At 41.1% G+C, this 19,560-nt stretch overlaps 1 protein-coding gene across 7 annotated transcripts; it reads right to left on the bottom strand.

Annotated features, from left to right (window-relative positions):
* Nucleotides 1–92: 92 nt before the first annotated feature.
* On the bottom strand, nucleotides 93–17,523 carry TM4SF19 (transmembrane 4 L six family member 19). Of its 7 annotated transcripts, none has more exons than XM_033855675.2 (8): nucleotides 11,974–17,523; nucleotides 10,574–10,673; nucleotides 9,190–9,271; nucleotides 5,573–6,534; nucleotides 5,172–5,249; nucleotides 3,086–3,255; nucleotides 2,652–2,835; nucleotides 93–223 (listed from the first exon to the last, which is right to left on the bottom strand). In XM_033855675.2, exons 4-7 carry the CDS (start codon nucleotides 5,750–5,752, stop codon nucleotides 2,655–2,657), a joined length of 609 nt encoding a protein of 202 aa, XP_033711566.1. In that variant the 5' UTR covers nucleotides 5,753–6,534; nucleotides 9,190–9,271; nucleotides 10,574–10,673; nucleotides 11,974–17,523; the 3' UTR covers nucleotides 93–223; nucleotides 2,652–2,654. The 7 variants fall into 7 exon arrangements, with proteins under 7 accessions (XP_033711566.1, XP_073660181.1, XP_073660186.1 ...); XM_073804080.1 differs by having other exon boundaries at nucleotides 5,573–5,772; XM_073804085.1 differs by having other exon boundaries at nucleotides 2,652–2,733; nucleotides 5,573–5,772.
* Between the last annotated feature and the right edge of the window lie 2,037 nt (nucleotides 17,524–19,560).

Raw genomic sequence — 19,560 nt, 5'->3', positions numbered from 1 at the left:
AGATAGATACGTTGTATTATGATAAGGAAGGACCTGTCTTTTCTCATTTTCTTAAAGAGTTTTATTAAGAATATATGTTGCGGGCTTCCCTGGTGGGGCAGTGGTTGAGAGTCTGCCTGCCGATGCAGGGGACACGGGTTCGTGCCCCGGTCTGGGAGGATCCCACATGCCGCGGAGCGGCTGGGCCGGTGAGCCATGGCCACTGGGTCTGCGCGTCCGGAGCCTGTGCTCGGCAATGGGAGAGGCCACAACAGTGAGAGGCCCGCGTACCGCAAAAAAAAAAAAAAAAAAAAAAAGAATATATGTTGAATTTTATCAAATGCCTTTTCAGAATTTATGAAGAAAATCATTAGGATTTTTTCCTCCTTAAATCTATTAATATAGGTGAATAAACTTTCTGAAACTTAATCATGCTTTTATGCTGGAAATACACTCTTACAATGTCATTTTTCTAGGTATGATTGACATATAACATTAGATTTATTTCAGGTGTACAATATGATTTGATTTTTGTATATATTGCAAAATGATCACCACAATAAGTCTCATTAACATCTGGCACCATACATTAGTTACAAAAAAATTTTTTTTTCTTGTAGTAAGGACTTTTAAGATTTATTCTCTTAGCAACTTTTAAATATGCAATACAGTACTATTAACTATAGTCACCTTGTTGTACATTATATCCCCATGACTTAACTATTTTATAAGCAGAAGTTTGTACCTTTGACTCTCTTCACCCATTTCTCTCACTCCCCAGCCCCAGCTCTGGCAATCACTAGTCTGTCACTGTATCTGTGAACTTGGTTTTGTTGCTGTTGTTGTTGCTTTAAATTCCACATGTAAGTGATATCATATGGTATTTGGCTTTCTCTGACTTATTTCACTTAGCATAATACCTTCTAGGTCCATCCATGTTGTCACAAATGGCAAGATTTCATTTTTCTTATGGCTGAAGAGTATTCCATTGTGTGTGTGAGTGTGTGTGTGTGTGTGTGTGTACCATATCTTCTTTATCCATTAATCCATTGGTGGACACTTGGGTTGTTTCCATGTCTTGTTTATTGAAAATAATGCTACAGTGAACATGAGGGTGCAGATACCTTTTTGAACTAGTGTTTTTGTTTGCGTCAAATAAATACCCAGAAGTAGAATTGCTGGATCATATGGTAGTTCTTTTTTAATTTTTTGAGGAACCTCCATACTGCCTGCCATACTGGTTGCACCAGTTTACATTCCCACCAACAGTGCACAAGGGTTCCTTTTTCTCCGTATCCTCATCAACATTTGTTATTTCTTTCCTTTTTGATAATAGCCATTCTAACAAGTATAAGGTGATATCTCATTATGGTTTGGAGTTGCATTTCCCTGACGATTAGTGATATTAAGCATCTTTTCATGTACTTGTTGTCTCATCCTCTTCTCATAAGGATGCCAGTCTTATTTGATTAGTGTCCCACTCTTATGACCCCATCTAACCTAAATTAGCTTCTTAAAGGTCCTATCTCCAAAGTCACGTTGAGGGCTAGAGCTTCAACCTATGAATTTTGGGAGCACATAATTCAGTCCATTAAGCTAGTGAACTTGAATTTAGAAAGTAGGGGGTCAGGTATTGACTTTACCTGAACCTAACTGACTGCTTTTGGGCAGCAAGTCCATTATCCTCTAGGAGCCTCAACTTCATCTGTAACATGCGGCCAATTTTATGGGGCTTTTGAGAGGCTGAAATGAGATCATGGCTGGAGGACATTTTATGGACTATAAGTTCCTACACAATAATGATAATTATTTCTTCTACTACTATATCATTTTGCAGTTTACAATGTGATTTTTTAAAAATTAATTTATTTATTTGGCTGCATCATGTCTTGTTGCGGCACGCGGGATCTTTTTGTTGCAGTGCACCAGCTCTTTGTTGCAGCGCGTGGGCTTCTCTAGTTGTGGTGCGTGGGCTCCAGAGTGCGCGGGGTCAGTAGTTGCAGTACGCAGGCTCTCTAGTTGTGGTGCACGGGTTCTAGAGAGAGCGGGCTTAGTTGCTCCACGGTGTGTAGGATCTTAGTTCCCTGACCAGGGATCAAACCCTTGTCCCCTGCATTAGAAGGCAGATTCTTAACCACTGGAAGTCCCTACAATGTGATTTAAAATGCATTGTATCATTCAACATACATGCAAGGAATTATTATTGTTATTATTACTACATGACTACCTAAAAGGGAAATTTGTTTATAATTCATACCCACTCTTGCAGAAAAGATTCACGGCAGCTCCTGATGAAAACACTCATGTTTAAGAGGGAATTACCGGGACTTCCTTGGTGGCACATTGGTTAAGAAACTGCCTGCCAATGTAGGGGACACGGGTTCGAGCCCTGGTCCAGGAAGATCCCACATGCCTCGCGACAGCTAAGCCCATGTGCCACAACTACTGAGCCTGCGCTCTAGAGCCCGCGAGCTACAACTACCGAAAGCCCGTGCGCCTAGAGCCCGTGCTCCACACCAAGAGAAGCCACCGCAGTGAGAAGCCCGCGCACCACAACGAAGAGTAGCCCCCACTCGCCACAACTAGAGAAAGCCCGTGCAGCAATGAAGACCCAACTCAGCCAAAAACAAATTAATTAATTAATTTTTAAAAATTAATTAAGAGGGCGTTACCTGTTACTTCTCACAGAGGCTGCAGAAAAGGCCCAGGAAGCTGTTGATGAAATGAATGACCACCAGGAGAATCTGGAGGAGGCTGATGCACAGAAGGGCAGAGAAGAAGCACACGTGCCACATGACAGCTTTAGAAGGCTCCAGGCAGACAGAATTCCAGAGTGAATGGTCATACAAATAATTCCTATCCCCAAAAATAAGGAGATCAGGGGTTGGAATAAGGAAGAAAATCCCAGCAACTTTGATAGAAACCTGGGTTCTCCCTCAGCTCAGGTCGTAGGACTAGACTTTTGAGGGTGACTATTGTTGCATTTGCAATTTTCTGAGCATCAGAGAAGCAAGATGCTAGAATGCTGACTAAAAGGAGTTTGTAGTCCCTTTCTGTGTCTTTCTTTCTCTGAAGAGACTGCAAATCCAAGTTTCCATCCATTTACCTGTTTTGCAGGTCTTTGAATGGGTAACCATGTTTCCAAGCCTGTGTCTGATTGAAGGACGAAACATCGAACATGCAAAAAGGACCATCTTTCAGGGCTACTCCAGAAGTGATAAAGCAAATCAAGGCCCCAAGAAAAGCCAGGCCACTTGACAACAGAGCAGTAAGCATCTGCAGAAGGAGAGAAGAAACAGTGAACCTGAGAGGGGGTCGTGACTTGTGGGCTGATCTGGACAAATCTAACTTCTCTGGTGCTCAGGCCTTCCCCAGTCATGGGGATGATCCTACCCACAGCACCTCCTTTAAAACATAGCCAAGGTAGGGCTGGCTGATGAGGTCACTGGGTAGAGCCGGGAGGGGGTGGGAAAGAAGGAATGGAGAAGGGGGAAACACTGGCACCTGGTCCCAGCAGCAGGTTCAGCCGGATTCAGCAGGCTCTTCAGAGCTTCTCAGCAGAGTGGCATCAAAAACTTTGTCACTCACACTGCAGGCATTCAGTCTCTGGCTTAAAGGGTCAGATTGGTTATCGCAAGCCCCCCTCTGACCCTTTTAAAAGAAAGCTGTATTTTTTCAAAAGTTCCAAGCTGCCATCCCTGATTCCTCTCTTTCTCAGATCAAGCATGAAAGGAAGGAAGGGAGGAAGAGGGGAAAGAAGGAAGAAAAGGAGGGAGGGAGGGAGGCAGAGACAGAGAGAAATTACAGTCAACTCTGAAATAACTCGAGTTCTGTCATTGTACTTTTCTGGTCTGTGCACCACTCATTTCCTTCCCAAAAGATAGCAATGTGTTTATTTCCTTGGCAGGATTCTAACTTCCAGATTGGTTTCTTTCTCAGGATACCAGATTTTTTTTTTCTCCTTCTCAAAAAACACATATTTTAAAATTTTAAATAAAACATATATATATATGTGTGTGTGTGTGTGTGTGCGTATATATATATATATAGTTTTTATACAGAATCAGAGTCGTTTTCCCACTGATGTCAGACTGGTTTAGAACTCGAGAGGGGCCACAGAAAGCAGTGTAGTAAGTTTTGACTCTAAGTTAAAAGATTCAAGATGAATCAGTCTGACATAAGCCTAGGACAGAGGTTCTAAAAATGTGGTCCCTGTCCCAGCAACAGCACATCACCTGGAAACTTGTTAGAAATGCAAATTTCCCCCCCTCCCCATCTTGCTCCACCCCAGACCTACAGAGTCAGAAACTCTGGGCGTGGGGCCCAGCAATCTGTGTTTTAACAAACGCTGCAGGGATTCTGATGCACACATTCAAGTCGAGAACCACTTGCCTAGGGGAAAACCAGACATGACTGAGAACAGATAGTGAATGAAATGTGTGGTGTTTATACTTAATTCTTTAACATATAATTCTGAATCAGCAGGGTTCCCAACATGTGGGATGTAGATATCAAAGCAGGATGCAGAGTTACTGTAAAAAGGCCACAAATTCATGTGTCTGAGACTGAATGAGCAATATATCTTATACATTTATGTACTGAGATTTTTCAAATATATATAGATGTTGCTGTAATTAATACAGTGCAAATTTATTCTGGGCCTCAGCTTCATTATCTGTAAAATGGAGAGGTTAGACTAGAATCTAGTCATCAGATGATCTCTGGAGAATCTTTCAGCTCCAAGAAAAATTAAGAAAAATAGCCAGGAAATTTTCTATCAATGACACATGACTACAATGTACATAACTCATGTCCATATGGTTCAATAGGCTAAAACTAATAAGAACAGTTCATGTATAGCTGAATCGCTTTGCTATATAGCAGAAATTAACAGGACATTGTAAACTATACATCAATAAAATAAAAAAGAACAGTTCCTCACATGTGTGTAGACATTTATGGTTCATTAAGCACTTCCTCCCTGGACTTGATCCTGTTAACTTTCGTTTTACAGAAGGATCCGAGATTCAGAAAACTTGCCCAAAAGCTTAGGGTTTTTAGACCCTTAGAGAGGTACGGTCAGGACCTGACTTCAAACGCCAAGACTGAAATTGTCTCTTTATCACTCTGCCTCTAAAGTAATAGAATGTGGGGACATTCTAGGTATTAGAAGAGTGGAATCGGGTGCTTACACTTTGGCAGGGCCCACTCTTACTGAAGCAGCCATATCTCCAGCCCGTCAAGGAGATGCGGGTAGCTGCAGTGAGAACCTGGGGGAAGAGGGAAGAGTGTTAAAAAGAGATTGGGTAATTTACATCTCTAGCTGCCACCTGTGGCCAGTTTGGGATGACTAGCCTAATGTGACTTTATGAATGGCCGCGTTCACACCAAGCCTGCCTAGTCCAAAATTCAGCAACATTTGACCAGTCTTCCTAGAGTCTTCTATCCCTTGGAGCTGCTATAGACCCCACAGTCAGCTTGTTAGTTCAAGCTTTTTTTCAAGGAATCAAAACACTACCCCCACCCCCACTTCACTGCTCCACCTCTAAGGGGCACTTTGGGAGTTCACACCCAGGGAACCCCAGACACTCACCATGAGGCCTCCTCCCCAGAGCCCAGAGCCCAGCATGGCATGCCTGCCAATGAGGCCCCTCAACAGGTAGGTCACATCCCAGTTAGGAAGGAGGAGCACTGTGTTGGCTGCAGCAGCAAACAGGGCTGTAGTCCCGAGGCTCAGCCCCAGTACTTGGGAGCAGGTCCGTGAGCATGCCATCACACAGAGAGGACACTGTCCTGGAACCAATGGAAAGAGGGTCAGGGTAGCTGTGTTACTGGGAGCTGGTGGCTAGGGGAAACCCCAGGAGCATAGGGTGGGGAGGGGGAAATAGACCAGAGGCACTGTCACCTCCTAGGGTCAGATCAAGAAGAGCCAAGGAACTTGCTTAAAAACTCTGCGTCTTATAAATATTTCCCAATGGATAGAATTTAATTGCTCCATTTTCTGCCAGCTCCCACTCACACACACACACACACACACACACACACACACACACACACACACTCCTCATCCCATCATAATTTGCTTGTACCTCTATTAAAGCCAGTGATTATTTCTACTTGATACAGAAAAGCAAACAAAAAAAATTTTTTTGAAGATGTTGGGGGTAGGAGTTCATTATTAATTAATTTATTTTTGCTGTGTTGGGTCTTCGTTTCTGTGCAAGGGCTTTCTCTAGTTGTGGCAAGCGGGGGCCACTCTTCATCGCGGTGCGCGGGCCTCTCACTATCGCGGCCTCTCTTGTTGCGGAGCACAGGCTCCAGACGTGCAGGCTCAGTAGCTGTGGCTCACAGGCCTAGTTGCTCCGCGGCATGTGGGATCCTCCCAGACCAGGGCTCGAACGCATGACCCCTGCATTAGCAGGCAGATTCTCAACCACTGCGCCACCAGGGAAGCCCAAAAAACAAAATTTTAAAGGTGTCATCCTCTTGCTTTAAAAGACGTCATTTTAAAGCTGTCCGCTGTTACCACTTCCATTCAACATTGTACAGGAGGTCCTTTCCAGTGCAATAAGAAAATAAAAAGCGGCAAAAGCCACAGGTATGAAAGAAAGAAGTAAGAATATCATTATTCACAGTAACATGATTATCTGTGTAGAAAATTGTAAGGAATCTATCAAAAAGTTAATAAGTGAGTTTAGCAAGGTTACCGAATAAAAAATTAAATGTACAAAAATTCTATTGTATTTCTATATACAAGCAATGATAAATTATAAAAGTTAAAAAACAACATCATTTACAATAATATACAAATAGAAAATACTTATGGATAAATTTTACAAAATCTGTGTAAGACCTGTACACTAAAAATTATAAAACATTACTGAGAAAAATTAAAGAAGACCCAAATAAATGGAGAGATATACCATGTTCATGAATCAAAAGGCTTAGTATCAGTGCAATCTCAGTCAAAATCCTAGCAGGGTTCTGTCATAGAAACTGACAAGCTGAATCTAAATTTACATGGAAATGCAAAAGACCTAGATTTTTCAAAACAATGTGGAAAAGAAGACCAAAGTTGGAGGGCTTACATCATGTGATGTTAAGACATTATAAAGCTACAGTAATCAAGACAGCAAAGTAATGGTGTATACAGACATGCAGACCACTGGAACAGACTAGAGAATTCAGAAATAGAGCTATACAAATATGATCAAATGATTTTTGAAAAAGATGGTATTTTAGTAGGAAAAGGAGAGTCTCTTCAACAAATGATGCTGGAACAATCCATATGCAAAACAAAAATATATACTTTTCCTATTACTGCAAACCCTATTCAATAATTAACTCGAAATGGACCATAGATCTAAACCTAATAAAAATTTTACAAGAAAACAACAGAGAAAATCATCGGGATTTTCGGTTAGATAAAGATTTATTATATAGAACACAAAAAGTACAACCTATAAAAAGTGATAAATTAAACTACTTCAAAATTAAAATTTTGCTCTTCAAAAGACACCATTAAGGAAATGAAGAGACAAAACACAGGCTGGGAGTAAATATTCACAATACATATTTTGTAAAAATGTATGTGAATGTGACCTCATATACCTCTGACAAAGGATTTGTATCTAGAATACATAAAGAATTCTTAAGACTCTACCATGAGTAGACAAACAACTGAGGGACTTCACTGGTGGTGCAGTGGTTAAGACTCCACGCTCTCAGTGCGGGGGGCCCAGGTTCAATCCCTGGTCAGGGAACTAGATCTCACATGCATGCTGCAACTAAGGAGCCCGCGAGCTGTGACTAAGGAGCACGCCTGCCGCAACTAAGACCCAGCGCAACCAAATAAATAAAATAATGTAAACAAAAAAAGAAGGCAAACAATGGTTTTTAAAAATGGGAAAACGATGTGAACAGACACTTCATTTCATCTCACAAAAGAAAAGCTATATGGATGACAACTAAGAACATGAAAAGACACTCAACATCATTAACATAGGGGAGTGCAAATTAAAACCAAAATAAGATCCTACTACATACCCACTGGAATTGTTACAGTTAAAAAGTTGGACTAGGGGCTTCCCTGGTGGCGCAGTGGTTGAGAGTCCGCCTGCCGATGCAGGGGACACGGGTTCGTGCCCCGGTCTGGGAAGATCCCACATGCGGCGGAGTGGCTGGGCCCGTGAGCCATGGCCACTGGGCCTGCGCGTCGGAGCTTGTGCTCCGCAACGGGAGGGGCCACAACAGTGAGACGCCCGCGTACCGCAAAAAAAAAAAAAAAAAAAAAGTTGGACTATACCAAGTGTTGGTGAGGATGTGGAACAACTAGAACTCTCATAGATATGTGGTGAGAATGCAAATGGTACAGCCACTTTGGAAATAAGCTTGGCAGTTTCTTAAACCATCACTTACCAATGATCAAGTAATTCCACTTCTATATATTTATCCAAGAGACATGAAAACACATGCCCACACAAAGACTAGTACTTGAATGTCCATAGGAGCTTTATTCATAATAACTAAAAATTAGAAACATGGAAACAACCTGTGTCTACCAACAGATGAATGAATAAAAATATATATATATATATATATATATATATATATGTGCAATGGAATATTATTCAGTCATTAAAAGAATGAAGTTCTGTTACATGCTGCAACATGAATGAAGCACGAAAACATTATGCTAAATGAAATAAGCCAGACACTAAAGGACAAGTATGTATGATTCTACTTATATGAAATATCCAGAATAGGCAAATTCATAGAGACGGAAAGTAGATTAGAGGTTACTAGGGACTGAGGGGAAGGGGGAATGGGGAGTTATTGTTTAATGTTTACAGAGTTTCTGTTGGGGGGTAATGAAAAAGTTTTGGAAACAGGTAATGGTAATATATAGTTACACAACATTGTGAATGTAATTAATGCCACTGAGTTGTACACTTTAATATGGTTAAAATAACAAGCTTTAAGTTATATATATTTTACCACAATAAAAAATCAATTAAAAATGAGAAATACAAAAAAGTGAGAAATAACTCAAATGCTCATCAATAGGTGAATAGATAAACTGTGGTATATCCATACAATTAGTACTACTACTAGGCAATAAAAAACAATAAACTACTGATACATGAAACAACATGGATGAATCTCAAAATCATGCTAAATGAAAGAAGCCAGAAACAAAAGACTACTCACTGTATGATTCTGTTTATATGAAATTATAAACACTAGAAAAGGCAGAACTAGTGACAGGAAGCAGATCAGTTGTTTCCAGGGGCTGAGAATAGAAGAGGGGATTAATATCGTACATAAGGAAACTTTTTGAGGTGATAAAAATGTTCTATATCTAGATTCTTATGAATATACAAATATACATATATTGACAAAACTCATCAAACTACTCTTAAAATTGGTGAATTTTATTATATTTTAATTATATATCAATAAAATTGATTACAAATTAAAATGTCATGTCTAGATAGGTTGTAAAATGCCTCCTCCACACCTTTACTTATAGCCGTTTCTCTCTTTTAAATTTTCACTGATCTGTGAACTTTTTATTTTTTTTTAATATGAATTAGAATAGGACTAGTAATATTTGGGTACACTCATGTCAATGTGGACCTGAAAAAAGTCAGTACCATGACATCCCCAAGAAGTGGTTTGTTGCCACTTTGCAATTCAGTTACATGTCTGGCTCAGCTTAAGGCTCTTGACGCTCCCCTCCTAACACACAGCTTTGCCCATAACCAGAAAATATGTATAGATCAAAGCCTCCACCCCAATCTCTCTTTTACATATATACATACACCTACATATATAATGAAATATTTCAGAGTTAAAGAGTGAAGCATAATGTATATAATATATTTGCTCTTGCTAGTTGTGTGGAATAATTGAACAACACCTATGTAAACACAACTGGTTTACAAAATAGATTCTTACCACTAATACTATTGAAGCCCCAGGTGTGCCCTCTCTATCATCTGCCTGTACTCCTTCCTGGGAACGACTACCCTAAATTTCGATTTTATCATACATTTTTAAAAACGGTTTTACAATTTATGAACTTAATTTAAAAAAAAACAAACTTGATTAGCCTAGGTTTTTTTTGTTTATCCAGACTTCAGCTTATATAGAGACTCGTGTTAGACAAAGCACTGAGCAGGCCATTTGGTTGGGGCAGGAAAGGGGGTGCTCTTGTCCTGCCCGCCCATACCCCCATTCCCCAGCCTCCTCAGCCCTTGGTGACATTTGCTTCCCTAATCTCAGAGCCCAAACTCATCTCAGCTGCTCCTCCCAGCAGGAAACTTTCTGATGCAATTGCTAATATTTTAGTGGGATGAGTTGCCTTCACCGTGTGCCCTCTCCACAGGGTATTTGCTCTCTAAGCCATGTTTCTCAAACGGTGAATAAAATAACTCATCCCTGATGAGAGGAAGTTCGGATCTTTGTGGAGGGGGGCACACGCTGGAGGAGTTGGGGGTAGGATACGGAGGAACAGTGGCCCTTACTCCAAGGATACAAGGGAACTGGAGGGAAGAGGGGGCCCCCTCCCCCAGGGGCCCACCACAGAGACCTCTTTTCCTGAAGTGTCCTCCAAGCTGGTATGGTACTGGCTGCTTTCTCCACGGGTCCTCAGGGTGAGGAGCCTGCTCCGCTGTCAGCGGGCAGGGCATCTGTATGATCACAACCCACCCAAACAGTTTGTGATGCAGCCTCCCTCCCCAGACCTTCCTGCCATTGAGAGCCGCGCTCTCAGTGTGTGTCCAGGGTGTTGGCAAGTAACGACTTTAACCCACATGCCTCTCAGATGACTGACATTTTGTCAGGGGCCCAAGAAAGGACTGGTGTGTGGTCGGACATTGAGGCACACTCTAGACCACCGGCTGGAAGAACCTTTTGTTCAGGAATGCCTTCAGCCTCCTTTGAATCATTCCACCTATGAGTAAGGCCTGTCTAGACAATAGATCACCGACATGAACCTCCCCACCCCGACAATCTCTTCTTTGGAAATTTTTCTTATCAGGAAAGTTTTAGAAGGGAAGCTAAAAGATATGAACGTGCAGAGGGAAAACTAAGTTGAGCATGGCCTTTGGGATGAGTGGGATTCAGAGCATCCTGGCTGTCCTACTAATCTGCTAAAAGCACTTGCTGTGCTGCTGCATCTAGGAGGGCTGTGGCTCAGTTGGAGTTTCACGTCCTCCCCTTGATTTGTTCCCCTAGAAATCACAACATTCTGAGAAATGCTTCCACAAATGTGAGCCAGGAGATTAGCAAAGAGTTTGGCTAATTTGATATCTGAAGAGACAAGCAGGATCATAAGGTAAAACCTCACAACCAGGCTTTAGGGGTGCCCTGTTCTAACCTGAGATCCTGGGCTGGGTGAACAAATCACTACCTAGATGTCTGGGCAACAGTTTAAGTGATCAGCTGAGTCAAATAGAGGAAGAGACTTTAAATTCTGTGTGTCTCTCAACCTAAATCATCACCTAGCCAGACTTTTATCATTCTTTCACCAGTCAAATATGTATTGTGACCACTATGTACCAGGCACTATTCACTCTGGTGAACCAGAGACAGACTCTTCTCTTGAGGAACTTAAAGTCTGGTGGGGACACTAACCAGGCAATGAGAAAGTGTGGAGCAGAACAGTCCAGCTGAAGGTGTGATGGAAGCACTTGCCTAATCCTGTCTGCAGAAGCAAGGCAGAGCCTCCTGGAAGGAGTGTTGTATGAGCTAAAACTTGACAACGAGGCATTAGACGGGCAAAGTTGGGAAGGGAAAAGTATTCTAAGCATGTGTAAAGGCCTGAAATTGATAGACTGAGGCAAAGAGATGTTAAACAAATTGCCTGAAGTCACACAGCTGCTCAGTGGTTGAGCCAGATCTCCTTTGAGTTGGAAGCTTGTGCTCTTAACTGCTAGACCAAACTATTCCCTGGCCATCCCCTCACTGGGCCCTTCCATTTCTGCTTACCTGCATCCGGTGGCAAGAATCAGGATGGGAGAGAAAGAACCTGGTGAAGGGCTCCGTGTTCAGAGTGGGTCTGAACTCCTGTGGCCTCAGCTGGAACTCCTGCAGGTTTGGACTGGAGGCTCCTCTTTCAGGACTCCTACAGAGGGTCAGAGAGGCGCTATTTATATATGGAAGTCACTCAGGCGCGTGTGTGTGTGTGGGGGGGCATGCATGCCCACACACCGCTGCCCACAGGCCTGCAACAAAGGAGCTTTCCTCTTCCTGAAGAGCCCTCTCCTGATGACCCACCCTCTACTCATTTTCATGTGACCCTAAGAAAGGAACCAGGAGGCATGGCCTCGTGAGCTAAAATGCCTTAATGAGTCAGAGGATGCACCCATGAGAAATACCTTATCCTCCTTTCTTTCCCAAGCAGCAACACTTTTTCACACACTACCGGCCCGTATCTGTTTCACTCACTGCAGTGTTTGGGCTCCTTGGAAAAACAGCACTAAGCAGGGCGGCCATCATTTTTTCCTTATCACCTTCCTTATTTTGCTCTTAGCTGTGGCTCCTTTAATAGCTTTCTAACTTTTTTTTTCAAGCTCTAGGCCACCATCATCTGTACCACCGTTTTAATGATACTGATATGAGAGTGTCTGCTGTTAGATAAGCCATTGAGTTGGGAACAGAAATACCTTCTAAAATCTGAGTGATATCTGGCATTCTGTCATCAAACCATTCTAATTGCCTAATTAAGAACTGTTCTAACAGACACTGCAAATAAAATCCTTTTTGCTAAGCTGAGAAGAAATAAAAGAGAGGACTAACCCAGGAGAGGCATCTAGCATCTTATTTAATTCTCAAAATAAACTTGTGAGGTAGGCATTATTTTACAAATGAGCAGATTATTATTACTGAGGCTCAGTGAACTACCCAAGTTCACATAGCTAATAGGTATTTGTAGCAGAAATTGAGACCCAGGTCTCCTAGGTGCCAAACCACCATAGTACTGCCTCCAAACAGATAGTTGGAATCTGGGCTGGGAAAAAAAAATATCTCAAGCATCAATATGTGGGGCTGTATAGAGTGTAGAGTTAGATGACATAGGATCATTTTCCTTCAACCTCACTCACTGTTACTCTGAGCCAGTCAAATTTCTCTGGGCTATAATCTCTTTATCTGCATGATGAAGCTAACCTAGTATTTATTTTACTTGCTTTAGGTCTGTTGTAAGGATCTAATGAGATAGTTTGTAAATGTGTTTTATAAGGTGAATAAACGTTTCTTCTTAATAGAAAGCTTGTGAGCCCTCGCCTAGTATCCTCTATCAAAATTCAGTTATCTGGGGAGATACAAGAATTCAATTGGGCTCTAAATGATTCCCTTTTACGATGAAAATGGAAACTGGATCCTATTTTTTTTTTTGAATTTCATTTTATTTATTTTTTATACAGCAGGTTCTTATTAGTCACCCATTTTATACACATCAGTGTATACATGTCAATCCCAACCTCCCAATTCATCACACCACCACCACCCCTCCTGCCACTTTCCCCCCTTGGTGTCCATACGTTTGTTCTCTACATCTGTGTCTCTATTTCTGCCCTGAAAACCAGTTCATCTGTACCATTTTTCTAGGTTCCACATATATGCGTTAATATACAATATTTGTTTTTTCTCTTTCTGACTTACTTCACACTGTATGGCAGTCTCTAGATCCATCCACGTCTCTACAAATGACCCAATTTCGTTCCTTTTTATGGCTGAGTAATATTCCATTGTATATATGTACCACATCTTCTTTATCCATTCATCTGTCGATGGGCATTTAGGTTGCTTCCATAACCTGGCTATTGTAAATAGTGCTGCAATGAACATTGGGGTGCGTGTCTTTTTGAATTACGGTTTTCTCTGGGTATATGCCCAGTAGTGGGTCATATGGTAATTCTATTTTTAGTTTTTTAAGGAACCTCCATACTGTTCTCCATAGTGGCTGTATCAATTTACATTCCCACCCACAGTGCAAGAGGGCTCCATTTTCTCCACACTCTCTCCAGCATTTATTGTTTGTAGATTTTCTGATGATGCCCATTCTAACTGGTGTGAGGTAATACCTCATTGTACTGGATCCTATTTAATGAACTTTTCAATAGTGGTTTACCAGCTTTTGTGTCAGGCACATATACATCTGCATACATAGAAATTTCACACATAGAAAGCAGCTCACATACAGTTTAAAAGAATATTAATAACATAATTATTCCTCATATATATGCATCAAGGGTTTTCTCACTATTGTTTGCATCATTAGTAAAATCTCTGTGCACAGAGATGATGTGTGCTACTCCATCCAGTGCATGAATTAATTCATTAATCAAGTGATTCCTGAATTCCTACCATGTTCTAAGCTCTATGCTAGATTCTGAGTCTACAGAGCAGAATAAGATACAGCAGCCTCTACCCTCAAGGATCTCACAGTTGTGGGGAAGAGGCATATAAATAGCATAGGTAAATAAAAATGCAGTGGGAAGTGGGCAAAGATTTTTTCAAACAGGACACAAAAAGCAGGGACCATAAAGAAAAAGATTGATAAATGGAACTTAAAATCAAGAACCACTCTTCATCAAAAGACAGTAAGAGGGCTTCCCTGGTGGCGCAGTGGTTGAGAGTCCACCTGCGGATGCAGGGGACTCGGGTTCGTGCCCTGGTCTGGGAAGATCCCACATGCCGCGAAGCGGCTGGGCGCGTGAGCCATGGCCGCTGAGCCTGCGCGTCCGGGGCCTGTGCTCTGCGGCGGGAGAGGCCACAACGGTGAGAGGCCCGCGTACCGCAAAAAAAAAAAAAAAAAAAGACATTAAGAGAGTGAAAAAGCAAACTATAGACAGGAGAAAACATTTATAATACATATATCTGACAAGCGTCTCATGCCTGGAATTAAGAATGTTTACAAACCAGTGAAGAAGACAAAGAACCAGTAAAAACTGGGCAAAACAACTTGAGCAGGCACTTCTCAAATGGCCAATAAGTATATGAAAAGCTCTAACTCATCGTGAAAATGCAAATTAAAACCACAGTGAGATACTACCAAACACATAACCGAATGGCTTAAATTAAAAATGTTGATGAGAATGTAAAGCAATTGGAACATTGCTGGTGGGAGTGTTAAGTTAGTAGGACCCCTTTGGTTAAATGTTTGGCAATATCATTTACCAAAATTAAATATTCACCTACCCTATGACCCAGCAATTCCAATCTGAGGTATAACCCGGCAAAGGAAAATGATGGAATTTGGCTTTAACACCTTAAAGTGCCAAACTTAGTTGGGGCTGGTGAGGGCAACTTTAAGTCCTGTTCCTTGGGGTAAATTTGTGACAATTAATTCAATGATTAATCTGATGAACAAGAGCCTTCTTTTAGAAACTATATGCTTGCAATAAAGTTTTACTAAGTAAGGCCAGCTTAGGTCAAATTCTTCATTCCCCTGTGGTAAGCCCTCTATGGCCACAGAGGCCTGGTCACTGCCATGAAAGAACTAAACATTACCTTCTTACAGATATGTTAATAATATCAGAATTTGGCTCTATTGGAGACACAGCTACTAGTTATCACTTGGTTGGTGATATTTCTAGGGAAAAGTAAATGGGAGTCTAGGGTGGGCACAAATTAAGAATGGGGCCTGGGTGGGAAAACAATTTGCCTAATGCCATAAAAGGCTTCCCATGGCCGAAAGGCTTGCAAAAACAGGATAGACAGATGTCCCATTCTGGGGGATATTGAGAGGTTTGGAGGTGGGATTTGAGCAAGGAATAGAGGAAGTTGAGAAAAAGGAATTCACTGGTAGAGGGAAAGGGAAAAGATAAGGACAATCAGGCCAGTGTTTCCCAAATAAGAGTGACAGACTAATCAGCTTCCTCGTGGGTGGGCTTCAACTTTGACTGACAGCTGACTAAACAAGAGTGCACATTTTCCTCAGTTGGAGAGAGAAAAAAAGGAAGATAAGTGATGTTGAAAGAGTTGCCATTTATACCAGTCCACTGAAGAGGAAGTTTGGGATTTTTTCCTTTTTTCTTCATCAGTATAAAAATATTACGAACTTCAACCCACTCAAAGTTAGGCTTCCATCTCCAACATCACATTGAAACTGTTCTTGGTCTCCAATGATTTCTTGTGTCTAATGAACACTTGGCCCCTAGGAAGAATTAGAGAGTTGGCCACTAGATGCTTTTTGAACATTCTCACTCTTGGCTCCCTTGACAACCCACTCTGGTGTTTCTTCTCCCTCACTGGCCTCACCTCCTAGACGGGGCCTCTTCCTGTTGGTGATCTCCAGGCCTGGGTTCTGGGCCCTCTTCTTTAACTTTCTTCTGAGTGACCTCATTCTTTCTCATGGCACTGAACTCCATCTACAGCGCTGATGATTTCTCAAATCTCTAAGTCCAGTTCACCTCTCTTCCTAGCTTCAGAATCACGTGTCCAACTTACTATACTACACCTGCACTTGGAAGTGCTGCAATTAACACATCCAAAATGATTTCTATCCCACCAAATCTGCTTGATCCCCCATTCCTGCCTCAGGAATGACACTAATACCTATTCATTGCATGAAACTTGAGTCATTCTTGATTTCTCCTTCCCTCATTGCCCCACATCTAATCCAACAGTTAAGTCTTTAAATTTCTACCTTAAAATGCATCTCTAATCTGTATACTACTTCCCAGTTCCATTGCCATGACGCTGGTCCAGGCAATTTCCGTTTTGTACCCTGATCATTGCAATAGTCTCTACTCTTGCTCTTTTGCAATCCACCCTCCACACAATAATGGCTTCTTGTTATACTCTATATGAACACTATATGAACTCCTTACTGGGCCTAATAAGGTGTTGTATGATCTGGCTTTTACACATTTTATGCCACTCCCTTTGCTCACTACATGCAAGACACGTTGGCCTTCTCTCAATACCTTGGATACATCAAAAACTTTCCTGCTCCACAGCCTCTGCATTTGTTGTTCTCCTTGGAAGTTTTCCTCCTACTCTTAGTATGGGACACCTTCTTTTCATCCTTCAGGTGTCAGTCTAAATGTTAACTCCCCAACATCCTATTTAAAGCAGAATTCTCTACTGGCTCCTTTTCCAGTTTTGTTCATAGTGTTTGAATCAAATCTATATTTTTTTATTTGTTTACTATCTGTATTCCTAACTAAAAAGAAAGTTCTTTGAGGGCAGGGGCTGTGTCTGTTTTGCTCATCATGGTCTCTCATAACTCCTGGTTTTTCTCCCATTAATTTAGTAATTACTTTTTTTCCTTCACTTGTTTAAGCTGAGTCCTTAGTCATTAGTCACTGCTGATCTGAAAGACTAGACACTGCTTGAACTGCCAATATGGCAAATACAGAATCTTACTTTCCTTACAAGGCTAGCTAACCCAGTGATTTCATGAATAGTTCAACCAACATTTATAGAGCATTTATCATGAACGTTCAACATGTTAACTAAGAGCAGAGAAGAAGCTAACAAACATTTACCCTTGACAACCGGACTATGAACTAACCTTTTTCAATAAATACTACAGTGTGCTAAACATGAGAATATGAAAGCAAGCAAACCTGAATTGTATTAACAAAAGTAGTATCCAGAGTCTTACCTCACAAAAACAATAATGCAAGAAAACTAATACTGAAAAGTTTTTGATTTTATTTCCAAGATCAAATATTACAACAGGACATTTACATGTATTTATAAAAAAATGCAGCAGTTGAATTTATAGATCAGAGGTTTCCTTGAGTTTGGTCCCTCTCTCAGCACAGTGAGCTGATGTCTTCAAAAGACTTCCCTCCCTCCCCAACCCCAAATGTCCCACCGCCCCCCTCCCCAATTCAAGTTGCAATATCAATATAAAGCAACTGGGTACAACACAGCAAGAATATTCACAATTTGGTACAGCCAAAACCAGAGGATCACCAACTGAGAGAAAGATCCTCATTTTGGAAATTATTTACCTATAGACTATGTGTATCTATAGATATATCACACCCAGTTATCTAAGATTTCCCTGGTTTTAGAGCAAGTGGAAGTTCCATTGAGTCTTAGCCAGCAGTTACAGCTCTGCTTTATCTAACGGCTTGTTTTTCTCCTCCTACAAGTTTAGATTTTCTACGGCCTCCATATGTCTTCAGATTTAAGGCTTTCCCTAGCACCTTTATTATCACTTACTAGAAATACAGGAGGGTCTCTAGTGTGTCTTGAACAAAAAAATTTAGTGGATGATCCAGTTGCCCCTTTCTCACACGGCCCAAAGCCTTCTTCCCACTCTTGAGAAGAACTGCAGAAATAAATGATATCTCCTAGCACCACGGGATTAAAGCCCAGAAAACTGAGAACTATACATATGTGCATTTTAGGGAACACTTGCCAGAAACATTACAATAGAAGCACTGTCTCTGTCCATTATCTTCTTGGATTCAATAACAAAGTTACACTACAGATTAAATTTAGAGCCTGTCCTGCATTAAGAATGCAAATCTCACTAAGACCACCACTTTATCCAGAATAAGGTGAGTACACAAACATCCCAGGGAATTTCTAAACACTGTGAGAAACTGCTTGAGAACACTAAAGCAAATACCCTAAGTTGACTTCACTCAAGCCCCCAACCCACCCCCATCCCTATCCCCAAATTTCATTCCTTGGTTAAACTTCTCTGAATAAGATGGGAAGTGAGGTTTGGAAAATGACATGGAAAATGTTTAAAAAACACAGTTAGTGAAGACATGCCAGAATTGGACATCCCAGATGATTCAGAACGCATTGTTCAAACTAAATTCATACAAAGCATGCACAGAAGCCTACAAACACTCCTGAGTGTTTCCATGGAACAATCAATACCTACTTTGTTTCTTAAAGGGTTAAAAAAAAAAAAGACACCAGATGCTTAGAAGTTGTTAACAATCAAAGGGAAAACCATTCTAGAAAGAAAGATTCTTAAGAGTGAATAAAATTGTGTCTAAAATTCATGCCAAAGCTTGGCTGGAAGCCCCTCAAAGTCTAAGTATTGTGGTAGCATCAACTGGTACTCATTTCTCTACATTTAAGACTAGAGGATTATCTCATACCTTTACTGTCTGTTTCCCAGCAAGTTTTAAATACCCTTTCCAAACCGAAGTGACAAACCGAGGAAAGTAACAAGGCCCAAGTCCCCCAACAGGTAAGATAAACAGCCCCTACAAACTTCCTACTCATTAACTGAAAAGTGGAGGTCACATACTCCTTTCATTCTAATTAGCATGTAAGAGGGGATTTTCTGGTGGCAATGGTCACTCCACATGAGGTTTAACTTACAGGGCAATGAATTATCAAAAAGCTACTGTTAAGAGCATCTGATTATCAGTGTCAAAAACCTATTTATATTTTGAATCACACCATTTATTGATATTTTCCATTATTAAGAACACAGAAGCTTTGAGAAAAGCATACTATAAAGCCATTTTGTTGAAAACAGAAAGATATCCAACTGAGCATCAACATTCCAATGCCATTAACTTGAAATATATCCTGGTGACATGTACTTAAAGTCAGTGACCTTGACAGAGGGGGAAAAAAGCACAA

This window comes from Tursiops truncatus, chromosome 4 (genome assembly GCF_011762595.2).
Source record: "Tursiops truncatus isolate mTurTru1 chromosome 4, mTurTru1.mat.Y, whole genome shotgun sequence".
In the NCBI taxonomy this organism is placed as follows: Eukaryota; Metazoa; Chordata; class Mammalia; order Artiodactyla; family Delphinidae; genus Tursiops; species Tursiops truncatus.
Note: the sequence above shows the minus strand (reverse complement) of the source record. Positions and strands in the feature narration are given on the sequence as shown.